General features: G+C 40.5%; 2 protein-coding genes across 2 annotated transcripts in view; both read left to right on the top strand.

Moving 5' to 3' along the window:
- Nucleotides 1-969: 969 nt before the first annotated feature.
- LOC311198205 (E1A-binding protein p400-like) lies at nucleotides 970-4599 on the top strand. The gene is made up of 7 exons (XM_084272106.1): nucleotides 970-1083; nucleotides 1244-1414; nucleotides 1885-2021; nucleotides 2505-2583; nucleotides 3048-3155; nucleotides 3714-3844; nucleotides 4133-4599. The coding sequence occupies exons 1-7, from the start codon at nucleotides 982-984 to the stop codon at nucleotides 4221-4223; spliced, it is 819 nt and encodes a 272-aa protein (XP_084128232.1). The 5' UTR covers nucleotides 970-981; the 3' UTR covers nucleotides 4224-4599.
- Nucleotides 4600-6854: 2255 nt separating this feature from the next.
- Nucleotides 6855-27641, top strand: part of EP400 (E1A binding protein p400) — a gene marked incomplete at its 5' end in the record, with an annotated part of 48651 nt that continues 27864 nt past the window's right edge. Inside the window, 20 exons of the mRNA XM_084272192.1 lie at nucleotides 6855-8177; nucleotides 10334-10444; nucleotides 14301-14388; nucleotides 14797-14904; nucleotides 15577-15956; nucleotides 16337-16639; nucleotides 17371-17556; nucleotides 18925-19065; nucleotides 19171-19249; nucleotides 19532-19584; nucleotides 20762-20819; nucleotides 21487-21576; nucleotides 22752-22859; nucleotides 23621-23814; nucleotides 23982-24159; nucleotides 24826-24962; nucleotides 25339-25508; nucleotides 25946-26120; nucleotides 26518-26654; nucleotides 27281-27467. Of these exons, the coding sequence (XP_084128318.1) occupies nucleotides 6855-8177; nucleotides 10334-10444; nucleotides 14301-14388; nucleotides 14797-14904; nucleotides 15577-15956; nucleotides 16337-16639; nucleotides 17371-17556; nucleotides 18925-19065; nucleotides 19171-19249; nucleotides 19532-19584; nucleotides 20762-20819; nucleotides 21487-21576; nucleotides 22752-22859; nucleotides 23621-23814; nucleotides 23982-24159; nucleotides 24826-24962; nucleotides 25339-25508; nucleotides 25946-26120; nucleotides 26518-26654; nucleotides 27281-27467 (4206 nt within the window). The remainder of the gene's footprint in view (nucleotides 8178-10333; nucleotides 10445-14300; nucleotides 14389-14796; nucleotides 14905-15576; nucleotides 15957-16336; nucleotides 16640-17370; nucleotides 17557-18924; nucleotides 19066-19170; nucleotides 19250-19531; nucleotides 19585-20761; nucleotides 20820-21486; nucleotides 21577-22751; nucleotides 22860-23620; nucleotides 23815-23981; nucleotides 24160-24825; nucleotides 24963-25338; nucleotides 25509-25945; nucleotides 26121-26517; nucleotides 26655-27280; nucleotides 27468-27641) is intronic.

Here is a 27641-nt window from a genome sequence, read left to right as displayed (position 1 = left end):
ATTGAGGTATCAAAATTTCCTTGTTCTCACACAGGAATTTGTTTGTGAAGGCCCAGATGGAGAAATAGAAGTAATGCCAGTAAGTCAGTAGCCCTTACTTCATCTGAAGGAAGCCTTACCTGAAATACTTAATAGCAAACTGTGAGTTGTTCATTGTTGACAGTGTTTCACACTGGGGTTTTTTTTGGCTTGCGTTGTTTGGTTTTTTTTTTTAAGCTTTGGACTCCCCCTGTTGTACCCAAGAACCACGATGATCTCTACACTGATTCAGTTATGTGCCTGATGTACACGAATACGCTGATTCCAGACTCTAAGCTGCCTCCTCTGTCTGTGAGGAGGGCGTGTAAGCGACGGAGAACAGATCTCTCACGTAAGTTGGGTTCACGATTGTGTGGCAGAGGTGTGGTGACATTTGTGTGAAGCAATATGAAAACTCCTTTGCAGGAATATCGTGAAGTGTGTGTTCAAAGATGTAGGCATGTATGTACCATTCTCTCTGTTAAGCTTGAAATCACTCAAAGTGATTGAAGGCAGAGTGAGCAGAGGGAGTGCACTGTGAAAACTTGCTACTGTCCATACAAACTAGAAATAGAAATATGGGTGAATTAATTGAACAGGAGTAAAGCAGTGAGACTCTACTGCATCTATTTGACCTACTTCTAAGCTTATTTTCTTAGTGAAGGGACAAGCTATTTAAAAATGACTGCCCAAGTCAAATTCTTCCCTAGGGGACCATGGATTGAAGGTACCTGCATTCAGAAAAGTACCACAAAAGGCTTATCATTAGTCAGGTTATTCACAGCAATTGCAGAAAGTCTTTTCTCACAGAAAAAAATAATGTTGTCCTGTCCATTAGCTTCAGGTGAGAGAAAGAAGCGTTGCCATAGAAGGATGGTTGTTCCTCCCCCTTCACTTTTTAATCAAGTGACTCCAAGAATATTGGAATCACGCCAGAAGACCCTCCTCTGGGTAAAACAGAAAATGTGCTTTGCAAGACCTTTGTCAGCTCTGGTGGCGTCAGCTGCTGATGCTGGGCAGGATGGTCCTGCCTGGCTAATTGCTGAAGACTTGGCGCTGTTAAAAGTAAGTTGGTACTTGGTTTTTATTGACTTCAGAGCTTTTTACTTGGAAGTTTACTAACACATCCACAGACCTTGTTTCCATGAGATAACACGTGCATGTGCAGGCAAGAAAAGCAGTGAAGTGAAACATGACACTGGTTTGATTTCTCTCTGCCTCCTAGGCGGTGAAACAGTTACGGACACATCCTTTAAACCTTGCTACTGCCTCACCAGCCCAGACAGCAAACTGGGACTTTGTCAGTGATGTGGTTAACTCCTGCAACTATGTCTATCGCTCCCCAGAGCAATGTCAGAACCATTACATAAAAGCATTTGCAGGTCCAGAAGGAAAGGTGAGCTTCAGTTGAAATATGTATTACATTATGAAGATGTGGGGTTGGGTTTTTTTTCTTTGGTTTAGGGTTTTTCAATTCCTCATTGCTGTTAGTGGATAACATGAGTGTTTAGTAAGCAGAATCATGACTATTTTAGAGTTTTGAATAACTTGGTGTGCAAGCAAATGCTAGTAAATATCTTCCCTGACAGTATAGCTACTGTAAATTGTATTTATTATAGCTCCCATGCACTTAAGAATATGAATTTCCATAGTGTTGTGACAATGATATGATCTTACCTGTATTAGTTTGCACTATTGATATCTTAAAAATAAGAAAGAGGTGCTATTTATTTTAACTTTTATTTAAGTGGCAGGCAGTATATTAATTGCCTTTAGCCAAGACTACTGTAAACAGTGATTTTTGTGACAGGGCACTTATGACAATTTATTTTTGGTACCTAAGCATTCAATTTCTATTTATTCCAGAACATGGGTGGTTATTCTCTTCGTGTCAGACAAGCCTACGCTAAAGACCAGAATTCTGAGCGTACTGAAATCTTTATGAATCACTTTGAGTTGAAGACAAGGACTGCTAGAGAAACAACTTCCTTAGCTAGGTTTCTGTAAGTTCACTTCTACTGTCAATGATATTTTCTCCCATATTTAACGTATGTAATCGGTTTGGTGGCTTGATGGGTAACATTTATTTCTCTAAATACAAATGTGTTTCACAGTGGCATTTCTGCCACCTTCACATCAGAGGTGCTGTGGTGACCTTCAGCCTTAAGCACATATGCCATCAAAGAGTCAAACCTGTATTTGTGCTGAGAAGAGCACAAGAAAAGTCTGAAGTGCTTCAGTGTTCCATGTGATGTATCAGGAGGGTCAGCCCAAGCTTTCCCTAGCTCTTTTCTCAGGTCTAACAGTATAGATGCCACATTTCTAGGTAAAGAAGTATCTAGAGTTCCCTGCTAATCTGCAGCTTTGTCAAACCTTAATTGCAGAGACCTCTCACAGAATTTAAAAATTCTTTGTGTTAAGATGTTATGAATATTTAAATAGTAGCATAAAATTAAATTAGCTTAAGGTACTTCATTTACTTTCAGTGCAGACAATGATGACAAGCCACTGCCTACATCTGAAGTTCTTTCCACCTGTGCAGAGCCTGTGCCAGTGCAGGAAAAGGTCTGTTCTGTTTTTCCAGGTGAATTCCATTCTGTGCATTCCTTTCAATAACTTTCCAATTCTTTTCAGTTTTAAATGCTTTTGCCTTCCAGTGGGAAAAGCTGGGAATAAGGAAAAATTTCCAGGGTTCAGTATGGGTTTTGACCCCATTATCAGTACATCAAAGCTATCAGTTGTCCATTCCAGATCTGTTCCCCTACTATATTGTGGTTTTCACATTTTTTTTTTGCATTGTAGCCATGTCAGAAGCAAGCAACTAAGATATTATATATAATAACTTTTTTTCAAGTCAGAATTTTCTGTGGCAATTTATTAGTATAGACAGTTAGGAATTCATTTCAGGATAAATATTTGAATGACTTTGTGGCAATAGTCATGTTTCTGTTCTACTCAGAACAGTTAAAAAGAAAACTACTGCTTTGATTCTATGTCTCCCCTCTCCTCCTCTACTTATGTTGTCATAGACACTGTCTGCAGAACAAACAGCTCTGCAACGGCAGGAGCAAAAGCCTCATCAGAAGCAAGAAGAGGAACAAAAAGGGGAGCAAATCCAAACCTGGTGCCAAACATGGGTGAGAAACAAAACCATGTATGCCATGTGCTACGTGAATTCAGTTTACTCCTGCAGTTGCAGGCAGAGAAATACATTCCTCTTGGCTACATGAATGTGAAAGCCCAGATTTGTGTGCACTTATGGCATCTGATGGGACTTCACTGGGCTGTGTGTGGTACACTCAGCAATCTGGAGAACTGGGACCTTGAGTAATGATCATTTAATTTTATTGAGCTGAGGTGAAGGGACTTACATGTTACCAAAAAAATACAGTCTTGTTGAAGAATATAAAAATGCTGTTCAAAGAACAGTTAGAGACAAGCTGCTTCTTAAAGATACAGAATTTGTGGCTTCATCCTGGGGTGGACTTGATGCTGAAAAAGTAATTCTGTATATAGAGAGAAACCGATGGCATTTTTATGGTACTAAAATATATTGAGAAAGTACAATTATATATGTCCCTCATCAGAAGAATGTCTTAAAACTTAGCACTTTTAAGTGTTAAAAATACCGATTTATCTCATGATGTGTTCAGGTTTCAGGATGTACACTCACTTCAGCTGTATCTCCTCTACAGCTGGTGCCAGTGGTACCCGCCATTCCAGCACAGCTAGAGCCCACAACCCCTGGCTGTTATTTTCAAGCAGAAGCATTTGACCATCACTCTGACAACTGTGCTGATGCTTTTGGGCACTCTGCTTATTTCAGGTAACCTTTTATTTTTTTTATTTTCAGTTCATATTTTGCTATTGAAAATAAATCCCCAAATCTCTTGTAAATGGCATTGCCTGCTTTAAAATGTGGTGACAATAAGTGACAAGTCTTTCAGTAAATCCTTTATTCTTTAGCAAAATATTCCCAGGTGCCCTATTATTTGGCTGTAATTAATTTAAATTATATAGAATTTTAGACTGTCCTTTCTTGCATGCTGTCATTTTCAGTTTTATCTCTATACTTGTAGCTTGTAACCAATATTCATCTGCATTTTAATTTTAGATTTAGTCACAAAAAGCTCCAGGAACCAAGTCCAGAGCGTCAGCCCCCAGTGACTTCTGTGGCAGATGCCAGCAGCAGGAAGCTACCCTGATGGGAGACTGCGGGTGTACCTCGCTCTCTGGAAGGCAGAACTTACCCCCTGCCTGGACTGGGGGTACTGGGAAGCTTCAGAGAAGCGCAGTGTTGTTACGGGGGAGGTGGCCGCTGTGTTTCTCTACTGCTGACCTGTCCCCGGGTTGGTTTTTCCCTGGCAGAAGGGGTGCTGGGTTTCTCCCTGCCGCATCACCGGGGCTGTGACTGCTGCGTTCACGCTCCAGGGCCGCGGGGTATATAGTTCGTACCCTCGGTGGGCAAGTTTTGGGTGTGGGTTTTTACACGAAGGCTGGAGGGAACCGCGGCGCTGGGGCTGCCCCGGCAGAAGCTGCTCGCCGAGGCGCTGCTGCACCGCGTCTCGGCACCGCAATAAACGCTCGTTTTCAGTCTCGGCCCCGAGTCTCGTTCCTGCCCGGGGCGCTACCGCCTGTCCCGACACATGAGAGGAGCCCGCAGCTCTGGGACCCGGCCCACCCGGCCACCTCCCTGCCCCGGGGCGAGCGGAACCCGGGACCCAGCGGGCAGCTCCGCTAGCGGCGGGGAAGGGGGGGGAGTGGGTCTTGGCGCGCAGGCGCGGGCGGCGGCGCAGGCGCAGAGTGCTGTGCGGGCAGCGGCGCAGGCGCGGGAAGCGGAGAGCGGCGAAGGAGGCGCGGTTTGTCTCCTGTCGGCGCTGGTAGCGGCTGCAGCTCCGGCCGCCCCCCGCCCCCGCTTCCTGTGAGGAGCGAATGGAAAGTCTGGCCCCGGCGCCCGCGGTAAGTGGGGCCCGCCGGGCTTGGGAGGCCGCGGGGGGCGCCCGGGCCCCGCTCCTCACCGCCTTCCCTTCCCCGCCAGACCCCCAGGCCTCGGGCCCGAGGCCCGGCGGCACCGGTCCTGGCGGCAGGGGCGGCCGCGGAGGAACGGGCCTTCCCCGCGCCGCCGCACGGCGCTGAAGCGGGGGTGGGGGGGGCGCCGAGGGGCGGGCAGGGCCCCGGCCTCGTCCCGCCGTGGGGGGGAAGGTGGGGGAGCTCCCAGAGGGGCCGCGGCGGGAGCAGCCCCGCGCGAACTCGGGGTGCCGGCCCGCCGCGGGGTCGGGCTCTCGCCGCGGGCCCGCCCGGCCGTGCGGGCCGTTTGCAGACTTCAGTTTCCGCACACAAAAGGCGATCCCTTCTCCCCGGGCGGGCCGAGGCCGGCGGCGGCAGCGCGCTGGCGACACTTCCTTATCAGCCTGTAATTAATTGTTTTCACTTGGGCCGTAAACGTTAGCGAGGTGTAGGTAATTAAAATAATAAGACCTTGTTAGCGACGATAGGTGGTATCATTTGAATCTTAATTATTTAGTCCCTGCGTAAGAGTCTCAGTGCTACCAAGTATCGCCGTGTTGTTAAATCTTTGGGAAGAGGAGCCTGGGAGGAGCGCAGTGGGTTTTTCTCCCCTTCCCGCCGCGCCTGAGCGATCTCCCTCAGCTTCGAGCTCCGAGGAGCGGTAGAGGCAAAGCGTGCCCAGAACTGCGTTGCCCCGCAGTGCTCCGGGCAGCCCCTTCCCTCTGGCACACCGTGCTCTGCTCCCTCTCCTTCCCGGGGGCGAGAAAAGGAGAATCTCCATCCCCAGGGCTTGAGCATATTGCAGCTGATAGCCCGGGACGGGGAGCGGAAGAGTTGCCTTGTTTCCCTGAGTGAGCAGCAGCCGCCGAGCGTAGCGGGGCGGGCCGCTGCATCGCCTCCTGCCTCGGTGAGCTGCTGCCTGTTGCCGCTTATCACCCGCTGGAGAGTTCGGAGTGAAGGCGCATCCCTCGGTGTGTGTTTGGCTAGAAAGACCAAACCCGAAACTGTTATTTGCAAAATACGAGAGAGTGATTTTTAGGCAAAATAAAGAAGCCGGGTTTCGTTTTTGTTTTGCTGCTGTGGCAGCCGGCGCTGAGTCTGCCTGTCAGTGCGTGTCAGTGGGATTGTTTTTGTCAGTGATGGAAGCACAAAACCAGGTTGGGATTTCTGGATGGCTTCGCTCAATAAACAGCATTTTAATACAGATTTGGGTTGATTTTTGTCTTTTTGGTGTTAGTGTTCTGGAGGAAGGAGAAGGCAAATTTAAGTATCATAACATAGTGTTTCAAATATGTGGGTAATTTGGTAAGGAGATTTTTCATGACATATTTTTTTTCTTAAGTAGCTGTATCTATTTTTATCATGCTTTTAGTTACAGTTGAAGAAATGTGCTGTACTTATTAAGCAGCTCTTCTGAATTTGAGAGCATCATATTGGGTTAAAAGCACTGAAACACTGAGAGTAATGAACACAACAAGAAATAGATACTTTTGATGCTGAAGACTGTTGAAGTTCCAGCAAAAGTGAAAAAGTATATTTTTTACATTATTTGAAGTAATTCTAACTAGGTAAAAGTAAGGTGTCCCTTGTAAAACCATTCAATAGCACTTCCGTAGCTACAGAAATGGATGAGGGATTTAAGTGATTTGACTGCTGACATAAAACATTTTAAGTAACTGCAAAGACAGGATAACCAGGTTCTTACTACAAGGTGGTCTTTTAAGGTGTAACTAAACAATTTTAAGCTACAGAAAGAGTTTTCCCTTTCCTGAATTTCTGTTTTTGTGTATTTATTTAGAGTATACTGTAGAAAACCTAGAACAGTGAGAATGCACCATGGGAATGGTCCTCAGAATGCCCAGCGCCAGCTCCAGAGATCCAGGTCCTTCACGGGCAGTGAGGGAGAAGACCAACAGGCAAATTTGCCCCAGTCCCCAGCAGCTTCTTTTGCGCCTTCTGCAAGTCCATCTGCACCCCAGTCCCCCAGTTACCAAATACAGCAGTTTATAATGAGTCGAAGTCCTGTAGCTGGCCAGAATGTGAACATCACGCTGCAAAACGTTGGACCGGTGGCTTCAGGAAACCAGCAGATTACACTTACCCCACTGCCAATCCCAAACCCAACATCACCGAGTTTTCAGTTCAGTCCTCAGCAGAGGCGGTTTGAGCATGGATCCCCATCGTATATTCAAGTTACGTCACCGCTGCCTCAGCAAGTCCAGTCTCAAAGCCCTACACAGCCTAACCCTGTGCCAGTGCAGACCTTACCGAGTGTTCGGGCAGGCACTCCAGGCCCTGGCTTGGGCATGTGCAGCCAGAGCCCTACTCGAGGATTCGTTGATGCCAGTGTGCTTGTGAGACAGATCAGCTTGAGTCCTTCGAATGGTGGACACTTTGTGTATCAGGAAGGACCGGGAATTGCACAAATTGCTCAAGGAGCTGCAGCACAAGTACAGCTTCCATCTTCCGGGACACCTGCTACGGTAAGGGAACGCAGGCTTTCACAACCCCATTCGCAGTCTGGGGGCACCATTCATCATCTTGGTCCTCAAAGCCCTGTAGCTAGTGGAGCAAATATGCAGTCTTTGACTAGCCCGGGCCATATTACGACGACCAGCTTGCCACCCCAAATCAGCAATATTATCCAAGGGCAACTTATGCAGCAGCAGCAGCAAGTGCTTCAAGGACAGCAGCTGGGTAGACCCATTGGATACGACAGGACTTCTGGTGGTTTGATCGCGGGAGTTGGAGGACCTAGTGCATTTGGAATGACGTCACCACCTCCTCCCACAAGTCCTTCACGGGCTACTGTACCACAGGGGCTGTCAAGTCTTCCTCTTACACCTACAGTTAATACAGCAGTGAAAAAACAACCCAAAAAATTGGAGGAGATTCCTCCTGCCAACCAAGAGACTGCTCAAATGAGAAAACAATGCTTGGATCATCACCACAAACAGATGGAAATTCTTAAGGAAACTTTTAAGGAATGTTTGATTGAACTGTTTTTCCTGCAACATCTTCAAGGGAATATGATGGACTTTTTAGCTTTTAAGAAGAAGCACTGTGTTCCGCTGCAAGCATACCTGAGGCAAAATGACTTGGATCTGGAGGAGGAAGAAGAGGAAGAACAATCTGAGGTCATCAACGATGAGGTAAGAAAGAAATCTGTTGGTTAACGTGTTAGAATATAATCATAAATGAAGTTGTGGCCTGGATTGTGAAGTATTAGAGAATGTGGCAATACCTGAAAAATCATTTTTACTTGTTGAAGTATGGCAATTTTTGTAACTGGTTGGTCTGAGAGACTGCAGTTCTGCTGGGCAGTGTGGTTTGGCAGGTCGGTTTGAGCATGTTGTCAGAATTGTGTATTTAAGAGAGAGGAGAAAGGAGCTTTCCCTGTCCCAGTTGGTATGTAAGCCAACACACAAATAAAGATGGAATTGCTGTGGAAGCTGTTTAAGTATGCATCAGATTAAATTTCACACATTAGACCAAAAGAGGCAAAGAATAGGCAAAACGTCTTCTAAGAGGTTAACCTTTTTTTGACTTGTGATTTACAACTATAGATGTTACTGAGTTCAGTGTTGCTGTAACCAACAAAAAACCCTGAAGTAATGAATTACTCAGAGAGAACATGGAAATCATAATGTATATGGGTCCATAGTAATGAATCAAGTTGCTTTGGCTGTCCATGAGCTCTGTGCATGTATTGCTGTCTAAACAATGGAGCCAGTAGCACTTAACAGAGTGGATATTAACAAGTCAACTTTGTTATTGACACAGATGTTTAAAATTATTAATTTGAACTCACTGTTTATTAATGGCACAGGACTTGAAATAAGCTTGTCGTGGACAGATGCTGCACAACTTTTCCTGCATGTGGGTGCCTGTATGTGTAGCTCTTGACCTGCAGCACCCCGTGGGTGCTGAAGCAGTGCCTGTCTTGCACTGACCCTACTGGCAAACCAACATGGCAAGCAGTTGCCACAGTGTAGATAGAACTGATGCCACAGCATCACTCAGCACTCACAAATACTTTTTACAGTTTCTGAAAGCATGTATGGGTATGTAGTTGCCAGTTTGTAAAGAACCAAACCATACCTGTTTTAGAAGGAAAATCATACTGCTTTAAAATACCTGTTAGAAATGAGTATCAGCAGTGAAAATCGGTGACTCTCTTAGGTGTGAATTACTAGTGGTCAAATCTCCAGTTATAATTTGTGGGAAATCTTAACAGTGTGTCAGCTGAAGTTTAATTTTTCATTGTGTGGTCTGAACGTTTTGCATAGGAAAAAATGTATTTCTGCTTGTGACAGTTGCTGGTAATGTTGAAGGAATATTTTTTCTCTATATAGTAGCATAAGAGATAGCCTGTTATTGTAACTTATTGATAATAGCTATGCAATTTTTTTCACCTGGTTTGTATTTTGTCACATTGTTTAGGTATTCTTGTTGGGTTGCGTGTTTGTCAGCTGAAATACCAGGTATTTTTAACTACAGCACGTGCGTTTTAGGAGTTGTTTAGCGGGTGTAGATTGTATAGGTTCATTGAAGTCAGTGGCACTACTACAATGTATGTCAGTCGAGGCTCTTTCCCTTGGTCTTTTGGATTTGGAGTTTGCTGTACTTCGCTGCCTTCTCGTGATGGATTGTCTTTTGTTTGTGAAAGCCGCTTGTCTGTTTAACTGCTGGAGAATCTTGCCAAGCGCAGCAGCAAAACTCTTTACGTGTTTTCAGATGATGAATCCTTTGGAAAGATTAAGACATCTTTTGAGTATGTTCTTTCTTTGTATTTTTTTGTCTTCTCTTTTATTTCCCCCTCCCCCCTCTTTATCACTTTCTGCTAAAGCAACGCACTTCATCCCTTGCCTGGAAAGGTTGATCACTTTGGGAATTCAAGGGGAGAGCGAATGGTGGCTGTGCTCATTGCTTAAATAAATGTTGGAGCTCTCTTAAGTTCAAACTGTCTGTCATGCTAACTTGTTGTCCGTTAGAGCAGCAATCATTAAATTTAAAATGCACTTTTGTGCTAACTGGATTTAAGAGAAGGTTGCCAGTGATGAGTAGTCACTGTAAATAGTCAAGGCTGGCTTCTGTTCTGCTATTAAAAGTGAAACAGAACTCTTCAAAACCAGCCTGTGCTCAAACCGAGCCGTACTGATGGTTGTTTAGTTATAATCCCCTCTTCAGTGAGGTACCATCAGTGCAACATGAGTGTGTTGAACAGTTCGGAAAAAAAAAAAAGAGAAAACTTTTAAAAAGAAAATGATTCTCCCTTTTTTTTTTTTTCCCCAAATATTTCTCTCAGGTAAAGGTTGTGACAGGAAAGGATGGGCAGACTGGTACTCCTGTCGCTATAGCAACCCAGCTTCCTCCAAATGTTTCTGCTGCTTTTTCATCCCAGCAGCAACCATTTCAGGTACTTTTCAATGGTTCTAAAATGTAGTTTCATCCCAGATTTTTTTTCTTCATTCAGATTTGATATTTCTTAGATGAATTAGAATTTTCCCAAGAGCCCATCCCTTATCATCTAAACAAAACAAAACAAACCCTTTGCAATCTTCAAATGCATCAGTATTAATGAAGACTCAAGGAAGTTAAATCTTTGTCTCCAGGTTGCTGGCTTATTTCATTAACTTTCAGCTTGAATGTTTTCACTTTGGTTTGTTCGTCTTTTGTTTCCCTAATGCATTTGGTTCATTTGAGCATTCTGCATAGTGATAATATGGATTCTTTTGTCTGTGGCATTGTAATTGTGGATTTCTTCTAAATTCTTTTCTTTTTTTTCCTTATCTATTAAAGGTTTTGAGTATGGCTACAGAAGGTTTTGGATTTGCCTCCCCTGAAATGTTTTAAACAACAATAATAACCCTTTGGCACATGTTTTGTTTTTGTTTTTATTTTTTAGTAACTAACTGCTTTCTATTAGCTCTACAGTAAATGTTGGGAAGAAGAAACTGAAGTGCTTATTTTTATTATATTAGTCTTTTTAAAACTTTTTTTTTTGAGAGAATACGGAAGAAAGTAAAGAAATAAATGTGATAATTAAAATTTCTGTGGATCACTGGTGATGTAGCTTTTAAATTCAGGCTAGTATCAGTTTATGCAGCTACCTTCAAATTGCCAGACATTATTACCCAGACATTATTGCTTATATACCCTGAGACTTAATATACCCTAATTCCTCTGCAACCAAATGTTTACCTTTTAGCTTAACTGTATAGACTATAGGTGCTGTTACTCTTCTACTCTGCTGTACCATGGAAGGTGTATGGTCTGCACTGCCTTAATCTAGGTTTTGGAAAATGGAGAGTTAAATGAAGTGTAAAATGGGTTGTATTCCTGTGTATAACAAATGGGATGTTCAATGTGGTATTTTACAAATGAGTTGCATAGTCAAGTGGCTTGTACTGAGAGCTCTTTGTTACGGCAAACACTGACACATCTTGGAAGTCTCCCTAGGTAGTCTGGCTTCATCTAAGCTGTTTAAAATATGTAATATTCTTTCAGGCTATTTATTATAGTGATCAGGGTTATCATCAAGCTATAGCTATGGCAGTGGTGAAGTAATTTTGAAAGTATTACACCATTTCAGGGCTGTTACATTCAAACTAGCAGGCACATGCTAAAAGCATGCACAACTCTGTGTAATTGTGTTAATACCTTTTAGCACAAACTGTTAACAGCAGTATAATCTCTTTCCATCAGTCTTTCTCTTTGTAACAGTTTATAGAGAAATAATGTATCCTGATGATCATCATCATTCAAATTTGCCTGTGTAAGTGCAGCACTCAGAATAATTATTGTGGGTGGGCTGCATAATCGTGACCTCCAGAGGACTACATTATTTTAATTAAAGTTAGGACAGTTTTAGTCTAATATTACTGGTATGTGACTACAATTTATAAAGACGTAATGTCTTTGCTCTTTGAAGCGTCTGGCCTAAATTACATGGTGACAGTGCAGACAGCTGGGAGGCATACTCTTAAGAGAATGTCAGTCAAAAATCCTAAAGTAGAGATGCAGCCTGAAACTGTGAGTATGTGGATGTAAGAGTGCAGGTGAAACAAGTGGCATTTGAAGCAGAGTTTGGAGAACATGCTTTCTTAAGCTGGTGTCCCAGAGAGCATTTGATGCAAGTGGAACATAATCTGAATTTGTGAATTAATTCAGTAACATTGTGCAGAATAAGTTTTTGGGACTTGCTTTGAAAATTCCATAAATGCTGAAGCGCAAGATACTCGCTGGCTGTTGGCCTTGAAACGCTGCCTATCTGCCTTGTGAGAAGACAAACATTTGGAAACAGAATCTCTATTCAGTGTGATATGGCAGTGAACTGTGGCAATTAAAAGTGAATGAGTCAGATTCTTAAAACCAAAATTCACATCTTAAGGCTATAGCTGTATTGCTAGAGACTGTGAATGCCCTCATGGCAGCAAAGAGATTAAACGTTATTCATTCATAGCTATTGATAGAATCGAGTGGCATGAACTATGTTCAGCTCAAAAGGGAGTGTTTGAAACCCAGCCATCTTACATCCTCTGTGTTCATTAACACCATTGGAGGAAATATTGAGGATGTAGGGCTGTGAAGGCTATGGTCTATTTCAATATAGACTGGTGTTTACTTCCTTTGGCTTAATTTATATTCTTAGAATTTCTCTTAAAAATCAGGGATGACCTGTGAATAAACTAAAAGATGCTTTTGAGAAATTGCTGTCTCCACTATATCTCATAACAAATTTTCACAGCATTTGCAAACCCTTACTGTACATCAATATGGCAGAGGCTCTTACTAATAGCAAATTACACTTAGAGAACTTGAATGTTAAATTAACTCATTTCTCAGGACATAGAGGCAGTGTGCATAAAAATCCATCTTTGTATTTTCTGGTAGAGTCTCTTAAATCCTTTTTGTACCCCTATTTTTCTGATAAGTTTCATAGTAGAGTATTGGGTACAGCATGGCTAAGTATTGAGGAGAACTTGAAAATGTGAAGTGGAAACTCCCTGAAAAGAACTGGGCTTGCACAAACACTGGCAGGCATTAATAAATATCTGCCAGTAAGCTGAGCACCCAAAGTCCATGGAAGTCATTATATACCCAGACTTGTTGGTTTCAATAATCCTGTGTGTAAGTCTGCCTTGGGAGTTTGATGTTGGAAGGATTATCTAGGATATATTCTCTGCCATCATTGCCAGTATTAATTGTAGTAATTTAAAAATAAAGTTTTACATGCTGTGTAATCCTGATGAAGCTAAACTCCAACTGGCTGGATCAAACCTCTGTGATCTTTTTGCTGCCTCAATATCAGTAGTGCTCTTCCACGCTCGTTAGTTCATAGTTTTATGATATTTATCCTCAGACAAAACAACTAGCAATTTCTGATGAGCTCTGATGCCGCTTTAGCCTTACAGCAATATTGTGTTTGTCCTCATTGACTTTCTCCATAGTCCCTATTTTACCAGCTGTGCAAACAAGCACAAGGCTAGCATCTCCAAAACTGGAATTGGAACTTACATGCAACTTGCTGAGATTCTTTTATGTCATCTTCTGATTCTCGGAAGTTTTTCATGAAATATTTCAAGGGTAACTCTCCTGGAGCTTCAGCCTGCGAGTGACAGTGCTGGAGACTCAAATAAGCTTAAACTGTCTTCAGGATGAGAGTTTATTTGTGTGTTTCTGATGTTTTACGCAGAATGAAAAGGATTAGCTTTCACAAAGGTTTGACTTGCATTTCTTACTGTTGTGTCTTGTTAGTTATGATACAGTTTTTGTGTAAATTCTCTTTCCTCATCTAATTTCCTTTCTAATTAATCCTGGAATGAAGTCACAATGTTTCATTTTTGTCATGTCAGCTTCTCATTGCTGCTATATACTGTATGAATACGTCATTTTGACTTCACTGCAGCATTATGCAAATGATGAAGGGTAATACATTAATGAAAATTTCCATTTATTTAAAAAAAATACTGGGAAAGTTTATCCCATTTTCCTGGGTTTAGTATCTCTTTAAAAACGTAGACATGTGTTATATATAACCGACTTTATCAGTTTAGCTACTGTTTTAAGATTTAAACTCAATAAAGAGCATCAGTGCATCGTGGACATCTAGAACTTTATATCAGATATGAATGAGTCTTGCTTTCTTGGTTGTACAGCTGTTCTGAAGGATTTGTTCTCTGCTGGCCTCTTTAGATCCGTTTGTAAATTACACCTTGGTGTTAGACTGTCTACAGATTGAACTTTTGTGATTTGTTTTCTTTTTCCAATAGCAAACGCATACAGGGACTCCAGTAACGGGGACTGTGAACACCATAGAAATTGAAGCTTTTAAGAGACAGCAGACCCTTGCACCAGCAGGTATGTTCTGCAGACAGCATTTCACTTTGGCTCTTTCTTTTTTCCAGTTAACGGAGCCGCTGTTCCGTAACTCTTGAAATACAGTTTTGCCTCACCTTGGAAATTGCCAGATCCTTAGGACTATCTATTGTGAATGGTGCTGTGCGAAGACACACACTCACAATATATAGGACAGGATTTGGCAGGCATGGAGACATTGTTAGGCTGATTGTTCTGGCTAAGAAGATTGGAGATGGCCAACTTGAAGTTAGAGGTCCTCTGCCCTTGGAGCATGTTCTTCATAAATGCTACACATGTATAGTAGTCATAGCTTTCTGAGCTGATGTTGGAATCATGTGTAGTAGTTTGCTTTGTGAAATTGAACCCATTCCATTATACCATGCCATAAATGGAATTTGAATATCACAGATTCGTCTAAGAGACCACGAATTGAAGTGGGCCGTCATGGGATGGTTTTTCAGCACCCGGGTGTGGCTTCAGGAGTTCCTCTTCAACAGCTAATGCCAACGGCACAAGGTACTGTGTCACCACATGCCAATTGCACATTAATTTAACAAGGAGAGGTTAGTGATGGGACTAGAAACTTGGGCTTCCAGCCTTCCGAGATCCTAGTCCCACCACACACTTCTCCATGTAAATTAATACTTGGTATGCAATGCCTGGTTTGTTTACGGAGCTGAGTGACGGGCTCCAAAGGTGCATGTGGGCATGGAATACGTCACAGGTGCTGATGCAAAACGGTTAATCAGAGAATTCTGGAACTGAGCCAATGATTTGTGAAAAGGAAACCTCCTAATTTGCAACATCATGACAAATTTCTATGCATTAGTCATGCCAAACTTTAGAGTATGTGTTAGAGTGAATATGCTCTTATTTTAGGTTATATTCCCTTAGCTCCCCAGTCTTTTTTTTTTTTAAGTATAAAACATTCAGAAGACATTTAATGACATATTTTTTTTATAGTTGCTGTGCTCCAAATTTTAGTTGCAGTCCTGTGCATGAAATACTTTGTTGTTTATTGTAATAGTGATTTATTTTGTGATTGTGATGTGGTATTTTCAAGTGATGGTGTCTTGTGACAAAGTAAGTAACAAATTAATCTGTTTGCAATTGATTTCCTCTTTGTATCAGTTAATAGCACTGGACATTTTGATTTCACCCGTGTTGTGTTTCCTCTTGCTTTGTTAGGTGGAATGCCTCCCACTCCTCAAACTGTGCAGCTGACGGGACAGAAACAGAGCCAACAACAATATGACCCATCCAAAGGCCCTCCTGTGCAGAACGCTGCAAGCCTGCATACGCCTCCGCCGCAGCTGCCAGGGAGACTGCAGCCTGCAAATGTCCCCATGACATCTCTCCCAACTGCACTGCAGCTTTCTCAGCAGCAACCACAGATAGTGGAATCTCCAGCTCAGCCCCAGATTCAGGTGAAGATCCAGCCTCAAAGTGTGCCCCTGACTTCCACTCCACTTGCAGCACCACTTCAACAGCAGGTGCCACCAGCAATCCATGTGCAAAGTCAGACGCCTAACCAAGTTTCACAGCCACAAGCTACAATACAGCAACAGGTATTGATTAAGTGATATGTAATAATACCGGATAGATCGATATAGATGTAACTTAAGAGAGAATTAATTAATATAGCTTTAATATAAGGACAATAGAAAATACTTGCCTGTTTTGGATTTTTGAGGCTTCAATATGAGGACTTTACTGTGATGAAAATGTTTGTTAAACATTTGCCCAGTTAAATCTAAGAACATTTATCTCTTTAAACTACATTAAATATGTCAATGTATTTTAATTCCACTGGATGCTTAAATCCTTTCCTTATAAAAATGGTGTAATTTTTTTAGTAAATTTAAGTCCATATTAAGTTCTGCTGTAGTATAGACTAGAACAGTGTTGAATCCTAAATTCATCACTAACAAATGTGTTTCTTGGGCAGACTGTGACTCTGACACGACCATCTGCAGATCCTGCTCAGACTTCTCAGCGTCTTACGGCAAATACACTACCGCCTACCTCATCTGTTGCGCCAGCAACTATCTCAGGCACAACACTGCCTTCTACATATCCAGTACAAACAAACAGGACCTCTCCAGCAACCAACAAATCCCTCTCTCCTATTGCATCAAAACCTCCAGGCTTAGCAGTAGCAGCAGCACCTAAAACACAAAGTCCAGCTCAGAATGCAGCAGTAGTACCCCAGGAAAACTCTCAAGACAAGCTTGCTGAGCAAGTAAAGCTGGTAAGATTTTTTTGTTTCCTTAAAACTTACAAGCACTTAATGTACAAATAACAACACTACTGATATGTTTGAGTTATGAAAATGGGTTATTTTTCAGGAGAGTTACCTGCTTTGCATACTGAGTTTTACTTTTATGGGCATTCAGAGAAGATGAAGAGATCTTCCTGGGCTTCATACTGTTGTTGCTTTATTTTTGTTATATTGATTCTATCTACTCATTTGACGTGACTGTAACCTTATTTATATTTATGGCTAAGTGGAGATGCTCTTTTGCTTATTTAACAGGGACATCAGAGAGAACTTGGTTGTTTTTTTTCTCACAAAATCAAGCAGTATTAATAATGAAGATAAATATATCTTTTGCAGATAAGAACATCTGCAATTTTGATTTATAAAAAAGAATATTTGATTGCAGTTCTCATCCGTTTTATAACTTGTTTTTTGTACTGTCCAGTGAACCTGTTTTATCCCATTATTTAACAAAGTACTTCTTGTAAAACAGATTGAAGTTCTGTTATTCTCTCTATGCAAAAGTTGCATTTAGTCCAATAACTTTTTCATGGATCCAAGTGATCAGACTTGATTTTTGTAATGCATGTGACATGCTGTTACACCTTTTTTTTTGCTGTCATTATTTTGAAAGAGTGGAAGCCATTATTATTTTACTACTTGGCTACTATTTTAGGTGCAATCCACAGCTTCATTGTAACTCACTTGTACTTCTTTTTAAGGAAAATCAAATCCATCAGCGAATAGCAGAGCTGAGAAAGGAAGGTTTGTGGTCCCTGAGGCGACTGCCTAAACTCCAAGAGGCTCCAAGACCAAAATCACACTGGGATTATTTGCTGGAAGAAATGCAGTGGATGGCAACTGATTTTGCCCAAGAAAGAAGGTGGAAGATGGCAACTGCTAAGAAGGTACTTTAAAAACAATTTTTTTAACTCAATAATTACCCTGGTATTACTCAGTTTGGTAGCAAAGCTATGTAAACATTCTTCCTGTACAGATAAAAGCAATGGGAGTATAAGGCACCAATTTTTAACTTAAATGGGAAGCCACATTGTCACCTTTGGGTATTCTAGCATTTGAAACAGACTTGATAAACATATTAATTCTGGACTTTGTTCCTCTGGAACTCAAATAGCTTGTTTAGGGGACACAGTCAATGTGTTGAATATGTAGCATTTAAAAGTACTGTTACGGTGCACGTCTCATGCATTAGTTATTCCCTCCTACTGAAGGGTAAATACAGAATTTTGTAAGTAAATTCCACTGGATGTGGTTGTCTGTCTAATTCTTCTTTCTTAATCTCAGAAAAAGATGAAGGAGAAACCATGGAGTTCTAAGAACAGCAGTGGAAACATGGTAGAGAACTATTTCCATAGGGGAAGAGAGCAGCATAATGCAAAAAATTAACTTAGTGATGGAATGAAAACTGGGGGAGTCTGAGATGAAATATTTAAAATACATTTATTTACAATAATCAAGAATTTTCTATAGATTCTATCAACGTTTCACCTTCTTTTGGTACGTTGATGACCAGTTTGGAGTAATGAAGAGAGCAACTGAAGGTCATTAGTTTGAACTGCCATGTTGTTTTATATTGTACATTCTGAAATGATAGAAACTCAGCACTCTTTTCTGTATAAGCAAAGTGTTGACATAGGGATACATCATCTTGTAAAATGAAGATTTGGATTTTGATGTAATGTAAACCTCTGTTTGAATCACTTACTCCATTTGTGGCCAATGCTAGGTTTTTAAGAATAGGAGAAACAGGAAGGGCAGATATGAAATGAACCTTTCCCTGGCAGCATGCATCCAACTTGTGGAAGTCAGTGTTTTAGCAATCTCCTGAGGTAAAGGTTGCAATCAAGTCAGTCTTTAACAGCCGTTGACTGATCTTGCACTCTTGTATGTACACTCTTTTTGAACTCATTTTACCTCTGGTCTCTGACATTTTGTGATGTGATTTCTATGACTTCACATGTGCTGTCTGAAAAAAAGGTTTGATGTGTTTGCTGCTTGTTTCAGTAGGTTTGTATTGAGAGAGAGTAGTGATGTAAGAGTTTCCTACTTGATTGCTTAGTTAGAGTATTTTCTTTTCTCCTTTGAGTTTCATGTCTGTTGTTTTGCTGGCATGGTTAGAATTGGAAATAATGGAGGTAAGTGCTATGTGTGAAGCTATGGTCAACATCTGTCTGCTGATAGCCACTATAATCTCAAGAAATGCAATGATGTATATTTTGAAGTAGACTAATTCAGTATCTTTCATGGTATTTTAGATGGTAAGAACTGTGGCTCGTTACCATGAAGAAAAGAAACTGAATGAAGAGCGAGCTAAAAGGGAAGAACAAAACAAACTAAGGCGAATTGCTGCATCAATTGCTAGAGAAATAGAGTACTTCTGGTCTAACATTGAACAGGTAAAATACCAACTTACTAACACTTGTGCCAGCCATACTTTTTGTCATCTTCAGTAATTTCTTTATAAAATTTAAGTGCTTTATTAGGCTTGATTCACATTTCAGGTTGTTGAAATAAAACTGCAAATTGAATTTCAAGAGAAAAGGAAGAAAGCTTTAAATTTAAAGAGAATTTCAAGGAAAGGTAATTATATTCCATTTCATAAAAAATCCAGTATAAATTCTGATGCCTATTGTTTTACATAATTTCACTCAGTGGGGTTTAATCTTGTTGCTGAGAGAATTGTGGGATGTTAATAAGAGGTTGTGAATGGGTCTGAACAATGAGTTATGAGGGGGGTTATGGTTTTGTGCTAGATTTTGTTAATATTTCTTGTGTTTTATGATGAATCTGTCTAAAAGTTCAGGTAAGACACATAAAATTGCTAAGTGACTAATGCATACATCAAGTATAATAATTTTCCAGGTAAGGATACAAAACCTGCAGAAGACTTTTTATTGGAAAAAGATAGTGAAATGGTAAGTTTTTCTGTTTCTTAAAAAAATCAGATAGGTTTAAATAGGACTACCTGTGTGAAAAACTTCGATAGATGTGAAATATTTTCCTTAAATACATGGAGATGATAAGCAGGTTTCTCTGTAATGACTGAAAATTGAACATACTTTCCCCAACATTGGACACTTAAGATTCAGCTGGACAGGGTGCTGAGCAATCTTGTCTAGGTGGTGCTTTTGCCAGGAAAGGTTGGATCAGATGATCTTCGAGGTCCCTTCGAACCTGGTAGTCCATGATTCTATCAATTATCATAAGCACAAATACATTTTTTTCTTGTTATAACTACAACTTTTAACAGGGAATTGAATAGCAGTTGCTACATAGTGGCTTTGGATCAGCCATTCTAAGATGGCAAGATCAAAAAAAAGTACAAATTAACAACCAAACTTTGTTTTGGGCAGGGGATTTCTTCTCCTGTAACCAGGGCTAAACTTTTAGGGTCATGAAAGCACGTTGTCGTCTGCTCAGCTGTGATTTATCTGCTGAAGACATATGCAGAATGGATCAAACTGAATGAATCGAAGTTATTTTTTGCCCTAGATGAAATGTGTGCTAGGACTCTTTGGCCACATCTGTGCAATTAGGAAAAAAATGAGCAAGGGATTGTCTGAGGCCCTAAGCCATCTGGCATGGCACAGCTGATACCCACTTGCTGAAATGTTCAGCTTTCACCAAGCAGAATGCCTGCATTTGAATTTCCTGTTAGGAATGAGCTTTAGCATGTGTTATCAGCCAAACTGTAGCCTTGCACTGTCTGCAAGTGTTGATTTGCCACAGAGTATGCTGGCCAGCTATGCCATAGCCCTTTTTTATTAGCTAGTGAAAATGTGGTCCTTGATCCAGCCTGGGTAAATGTTTTATGCCTCAGAACATTTTTAAGGTAAAGAGTGTGGTGCTTTGCCACAGCCGGACCTGAGTAATTTGAAACACAAGCACTTGAAGTGGCTGTTGGCAGCTGCCTTCAATACAGAAACAGAGTATCTGGTTTTGAGTGACCAGGAAAGTGCTAATAGATGTTAAGTGTCTATTAGCAAATGCTGGTGTGATTGCAAGGCACTTCTTGCTTTCTTTGACAAACAAAAATAAACCTCCCTAACTTTGCTTTCTGAGATTTTACATGTTTTAATTATTGAATGCTAGGGTTGCTCATCATCTGGAAGGAAAAGAAAGGCAAGCACATCTTTGACTGATGAGGAAGGTAAGTGATTTCTTCAAAATTGTGCATCTGTAGCGTAGCACTTAAGATGTATATTAAAAGCCTGAAATCACAGGGTTTCAGGCTGTTACTGCGTGGATGCAACACTTTTCACAAGCCGCATACCAATCCTCACTCCATATCTTGGTCAATTAGATAGTAAATTTTCCCTGAACTTCAGTGAAAATTTGAAACTAAAATTTTCCCTAAAAACACTGCCATCACCATTGGTAGATTTTAATTCTTTCTGTCTTCATTCCTTCATTTCTCAAACATTACTAGTGGCCTTGAACTTCTTTTGAGGATTTCAGACTGAATAACCCATCCCCTTTAGTTCCTTTCCTGTGATGACATCTCTGTCATCTTTTTGAGGATCCCCAATTTAAAGCTAGAGAACAATCTGTCTCTGGTGACCATTGGCAACCAACACTTAGGAGTTCAAGACTGCCTTTTGTCCTGAGGCAGAAGTGTTTCTCTGCTTTTCACTTATCTTTTGGCTTCTATGTATAGTTACTCTCACGTTTTCTTGTTTTCCATACACATCTCATTCTTTTTGAATCCTGCTAATGTACAATATTCTATGTTGCTATACTTCAGAGGCATATTAATTACAAACCTCCAAATTACTTTGTAATTTGAATACCAAGATTAGTGTTTGTTTTTATTTTAGTTGAAGATGAAGAAGAAACAATTGAAGAACAAGAAGCTAAAGAAGGAAACATAAACCATCAAGCTGAATTGTCTAATCTAGCCAAAGAAGGTAGGTGTACATCTTGATCCCTCTCTGGGATGGACTCTGAAACAGCAGTGGAAAGCATGTAGTGGTGGTTGTATTTGTAAATGGGGTTATTGATGAGAGGTGTAATGCATTCGGATGTTCAGTCAGGTAATCCATATTTATTTGTTTCTGTTTGGAAACTTGCAGCAGTTAGTTTATGTGGTGATGATGGACAACTGTACTCTGTAAAGTAGTTATCACATGAGTGTTTCTCTACTGATGCATTTCTCTAAAACCTCACACAAAAGACTCTGAACCTAAGGTCTAAGAATGCATGATGAATGGTTTAAACCAGAAGTGTATCAGATTGAATAGGAACATTTTATCATCAACTGTGTTGAGTATCTCAGAAAGGTTTTGTCGCCAACCTGATAAGTCTGAAAGGGCCCTGAAGTGCTGATCTTAGGGAGTATAAATACATCAAGATGAGGGGCTTTTAGGGACAATGCACTGGCTAGCAGCGTTCTTTTGTTAACAGCATAACAATAACTGTTCTGCTGAGCTTGATGTATGCCAAGTATCCCGTAGGGATCACTTCACTTATCATGGTAAAAACCTTGCTGGTTTTCAGAGGCAAGCTTCCCATTAAGCTAAGCTTGCCTGGCAATTAATACGCAGTTTCCAAATTTATTTGTTTGATCTCTTTGGCAGCGTAGTGGCTGTGGCCAGCTGGCCAGTTGGAGGGATTATAACTCTTGGCCAGTCAGCCAAGTTCCTAATGAAGATATTTCCTGATTGATTTGCTACTGCCAGCATGCACATTCCTGCTTCAACAGATCAGACAAGGGATCATGGAGATACTATTTAGTGGGGTTGAGGTAGTTTTGAAACTTTAAAGTCCTGAACTGTCTTTCAGCCACTTGGCTGGGTTTGATGCCCCCAACCATTGGTTTACTGCCACTTTGCATGGTGGGTTTGTAATACAGTACAAAGCAAGCTGGGTAAGCAAATTGCTTGGTGTAATGCCAAGTGTTCTGTGTAATCAAAGTAATTAAATAAATATTGCCATAATGCACCTAATAATTACATCTTCAGTTACCTTCTGATTAGAGAACTGGCTTTCTAGAATTGTGAAGAATGTATTGAAATTAAAAACAATGGTATTGGTTGTTACAAATGTTGATCTTTTAAAATGTACTTCCTTTAATGGCCTGCAGCTGAATTGCCTCTGGAAGATTTACTAAAGATGTATGAAGGTGCCTTTGCAGAAAATTTTCACTGGCCCCAGCCGAAGCCTGACAGTGAGGAAGACAGCAGTGAGGAAGGTAAATGACTTGTTGTTTAGAAGAAGTTGTGCTGACTTACAAGGTAAAATGATTGGATTTGTTCTTGAGGTCTCTGTTAGAAGACATTGTATACTCAGGGAAAAGAAATATCAAGTGAATCACATTTAAAATGTTCTTTACTTTTTCAGTGAAGAATAATGTTATGTACAAGAATGAATGGAAGATACAGAGGCTTTCTTGCTAAGCATCTGCAATGTCCATTAGAAAAATCTGATTTATTCCTGTTATTACTGAACATTTTTGGATGTCAATCTGTGAAGAATTTCTTCCTTTTATTTTTTCATTTTTTAGTTTATGGAAATAGGGTAGCGATTGCTTATCTAAAGTCAAGATGTTTGAGGTTTTCTCAGGAATGATAGTGAGCCATAGAAGAGCCTCTTTACACTGAATTAAACAGCACACTTCATAGCTAGCTATTATTACACAGTTCTGTAGTGAATTGAAAATAGAATTAGATATTTGAGGATAGGTTTTAGGTAGTATGAGAGGACCTCGCAGCTATGAAAAGCTGGTCACGCTAGCCTAGCTAGTGTGAACATCCAAAACATGTAGGTGATTCTGAGCTTAGGCTGGTTTCATTTTAGTTTGACTAGGTTGAAAACCATAGAATTGTTTTTAAAAGCTATCTGCCCCCTCATTTTCAACCCCTGTCGAAATTCTAGCTAGCTCAATTCCTTTGTGTAACTGATGTTTAAGCTTATTTCAAATGGCAGTGTAATTTTTCTCTCTCTCTCTCATAGAAATGGAAGACCACATCTCTGATAGGGAAAGTCCTCAGAAAGAAGTTGTTCTCATAGACTCCCTTCTCAGCATTGACCAGTACAAGGGTATAGACAGATCAAGCCCTCCAAAGAAGCATATGCGAGATATCGCAGAAGTTGCTGCTGCAGCAGAAATGCTGTTACCTAAAGGCAGCTCTAGGATAACAACGGCGGTGAGACTCCCCATTTTCTGCTACTTTTAGATAAAGAATGCTTTTTTTTCATCATTTCACAGATTTTGGCAACAAATTACAGTTATTGAACTATTGTATGCTTATGTTTTATTACTTGTTCCGTGAATTTAACTCAGAAAGTAAGTATCAAATCATTCATTTTACAGGTAAAATACAATATTCCATCACTACTGTATGGACCTCTCAGAGAATATCAAAAGATTGGGCTTGAGTGGCTAGCAAAGCTGTACAGGAGGAATCTTAATGGCATTCTGGCAGATGAGGCTGGGCTTGGAAAAACAGTACAAATTATTGCATTTTTTGCCCACTTGGCTTGTAATGAAGGTAAGGTCGTTTGCCTAACAGCTTTGGAGAGGTGCTCTGCCAGCATTATCTTTGTGAATTGTAGCTTTGGGTCACATTTTTTCTGGTGAACTGTGTCAGATTTCTTTAGTTAACGCCCAAAGTAAGATTATGTCAGAAAAACTTCCTTCAGTTGTGTGACATAGGGGTGCCTCTTTATCAAGTATACTGTTTGATCAATCTGCTGTTACCTTTTGGTGATAAGATTCTTCTGAAGCCTAATTTATTAGTATAAAAAAACCCGTTAAAAGTTGTTTAATGACCAGATGGCTGCAGATAGTTAAATTCAAGGAGTGAATATGAACAGTTGGACGAGGGGTGTCTTGTATATCATCTCAGGAATTACTCATAGTGGTGGTGTACTGAGGATGGTTTAGGAATATAACTGAGGCAAAGCTTCTTGAGGACATAGTATCTCATACTCAAGCAGTTGATGCAGTTGTGGGAAAAATAGGTGCACAAGGGGTACTTGGGGGTCTGAAAAGTAATGAAGAATAGGTTAGTTATTAAAATACCTCTGATGCTATTGGATCTCACTTTTAATGGTGGATTTAGTGTACTGCACTTAAAAAATCAGGGGAGAATTTAAATTACATAATAGTAGAAAGTGCCTTCTGACAATTAATTGCTGTGTTTCCACTTCTGTAGGCAATTGGGGCCCTCACCTTGTTGTTGTGCGGAGCTGTAACATACTGAAATGGGAGCTGGAATTGAAACGCTGGTGCCCAGGGTTGAAAATACATCTCTACTTTGGCAGCCAAAGGGAACTTAGAGCAAAAAGACAGGTACTGTTTTTTGCAAATCTTACATTGTGTGTTTAGCATTTTAGATGGCAAGACTCTTCCTTTAACCTACATTTATCTTTATGCTCCTTACATCCTGATGAGATGAGAAATTTTTAACTCTACAAGTGGAGTTACAAAATAATTTGCTCCTGATGGTTCTAGATTTTCAAAGGCATTTTTTGGAACTCCTTGGTATTGGGCAATACGTGCAAAACTTTACCGGCTTTCTGAGCTGGCTATAGTTCAAAGTCCAAAATTGTCCTTTAGAATGCTTTGGGACATAGCATCTTTCTGTTCTTGGTGAAGAGATAGCTGATTGTGAGATACATGGGAGTTCTGTCTTAAATTTTCTGTCTCATCCTCTCTTTTTCTATAGGAATGGACAGAACCCAACAGCTTCAATGTCTGTATCACCTCCTACAAACAGCTGTTCAAAAGCCACACAGCATTTATGAAAATGCGTTGGAAATACTTAATAGTAGATGAGATGCAACAAATAAAGAACATGACTGAGAAACACTGGGAAGCACTTTTCAGTCTTCGCAGGTGAGGAGCAGAGAATTGGTTTCCTGCTGGCAGGGGGAGTTTCTCCCTTCACATCACACATTTGGTCTGCCCAAATTCCTCTGCGATACGCATCGATAGGGCTGCCTTTAGTTGAAACAATCAGGATTCAAAGAGATGGCCAGGATCTTTTTGTTGCCACTGTTGTAACACTACTTTTTCTTTGCTCACAGTCCCCATGCTCCCAAGCAGATCTCCTTTGTGTGTTCTGATACTTTGCAGTGAAGAATCTAGTTTTGTGGCATATTCAAGATTAAAGTGATAATTTATCTTAGATTTAATTTTATTAGCACTACTATTTCTTCTGTGTATCTGACAAGTCTAAAGCTACAGTAAATAATGTTTGTATATTGATGTCCTTTTCATAATAATGCTGCTAAGTGCTGTATCAGTTAAAAAACTTGGTTTACTCTTCACAGTCAGCATCGTTTGCTTCTGATAGACACTCCTTTGCATAACACATTGATGGAGTTGTGGACCATGGTACATTTTCTGATTCCGGGAATTTCCAGACCGTATCTAGATTTTCCAGTAAAAGCAGCTAATGAGGAGAACCAGGATTATTGCCATAAACTGGTCATCAGGTTGCACAGAGTATGTTGTCACTTTTTCTCATCTGTCCTACTACAGTAGTTAAGGTGCTGGGAGGGCCAGGGGCAGGAGGAAGAAAGGAAGAGATGTGGTTACCCTTGAAACTTCTGACCTTTCTTAAAACTTTGTTCAGTTCAGACAGAAAGTCCTGCTGAAAACAGGGATGTCTGCTACCAGAATTGTATGGAGATTTCTTTTAAAAATAAGCAAGGCTCAGCTTTTGAAGCATAACATGCAGAAATTAATGCCAATACAATTGCGTGCTTAGCAATATGATTATATGTGGCATGTGAGGTTTATCCCATCAAATGCATTTAGGCATAAATAAGTTTAGCTTCTTCTTGTAAAACTGCATCTTTGAAGTGAGAATTTTTCCCCCCTTGATTATGAAATATTTCAGATGATTCAGCCATTTATTTTGCGAAGATCAAAGAGAGATGTTGAAAAGCAGCTAACAAAGAAATATGAACATGTGCTAAAGTGTCGTCTTTCTAGTCGACAAAAAGCTATGTATGAAGATGTCATATTACAACCAGGGTAAGGAGTTAAAACAGTAAATAAAAGATGTTGCTTTTGATGCTTAAGCAAGATGATAAATGATTGTTATGGTTGGGAGTATTTTAGTGTTTTTCTGAAATTTTTCATTATGACCAGTGAACAGAATGCAATTACGTTATAAGCTGCAATTACAGGCAAGTGAAGCTATAGGCCTAATGAAAACCAGATTTACATCTGGAATCTAAATATCAAGTTGTAATGGTCATGTTTGCTGCTACTTTGTTTTAAGATTTGTCTCTAGTGAGTGGTTCTTTATTTCGTAAATCCCAGAGTGTTTCTCCTCACACCCGTTTACCTGTGCTGTGTTATCAAGTGGTTATTGATATGTGTAGGGGTGAAACAGAAAATGAAGCAGATAGAGGACAGGGAGCTGGTTAGGTTGTGTTTGACTGTAATCTAGCTCTGGTCCTTGAGTGTCCTGTTTCCATGTTTACCTTTGATACAGTGCTATTTAAAATGCTCTAGAAAGACCTAGGTGAAATCTAAGCTTGTTTCAAAACTTTTGCATGACATACTGCATTGAACGTTCTCACCTTGCTGATTTAGAGACATGTCCATAAAATCTGTACTTAAATTAATGTATTTCTGTATAAATTATTTGGTAGAACCCAAGAAGCCCTCAAAAGTGGACACTTCATCAGTGTCTTGCATGTCCTGATGCAGCTGCAACGGATTTGTAATCACCCTGATCTGATAAACCCCCGGCTTTCCAGTACCTCTTATGTATCAGAAACACTGGAATACAGAACTGCATCTCTGGTGCTGAGTGCCCTAGAAAGGGATATTTGGAAGGTGAGTAAAGTAAACTGTTTTTCCTCTCTTAGCGCCCTTATAGAATTTCAGTACTTAATACTGAGGTTTATAAATAGATGGAATTCGCTCTTCTATTGCTGTGCCTACCAACTGCATACTTGCTGCATCTCTTTTTTGCAGTAGTAGTAGTTCGAGATTGAATTTCAAGTGGTT

The sequence above is a fragment of the Gallinula chloropus genome (genome assembly GCF_964237585.1).
Source record: "Gallinula chloropus genome assembly, chromosome: 17".
In the NCBI taxonomy this organism is placed as follows: domain Eukaryota; kingdom Metazoa; phylum Chordata; class Aves; order Gruiformes; family Rallidae; genus Gallinula; species Gallinula chloropus.
Note: the sequence above shows the minus strand (reverse complement) of the source record. Positions and strands in the feature narration are given on the sequence as shown.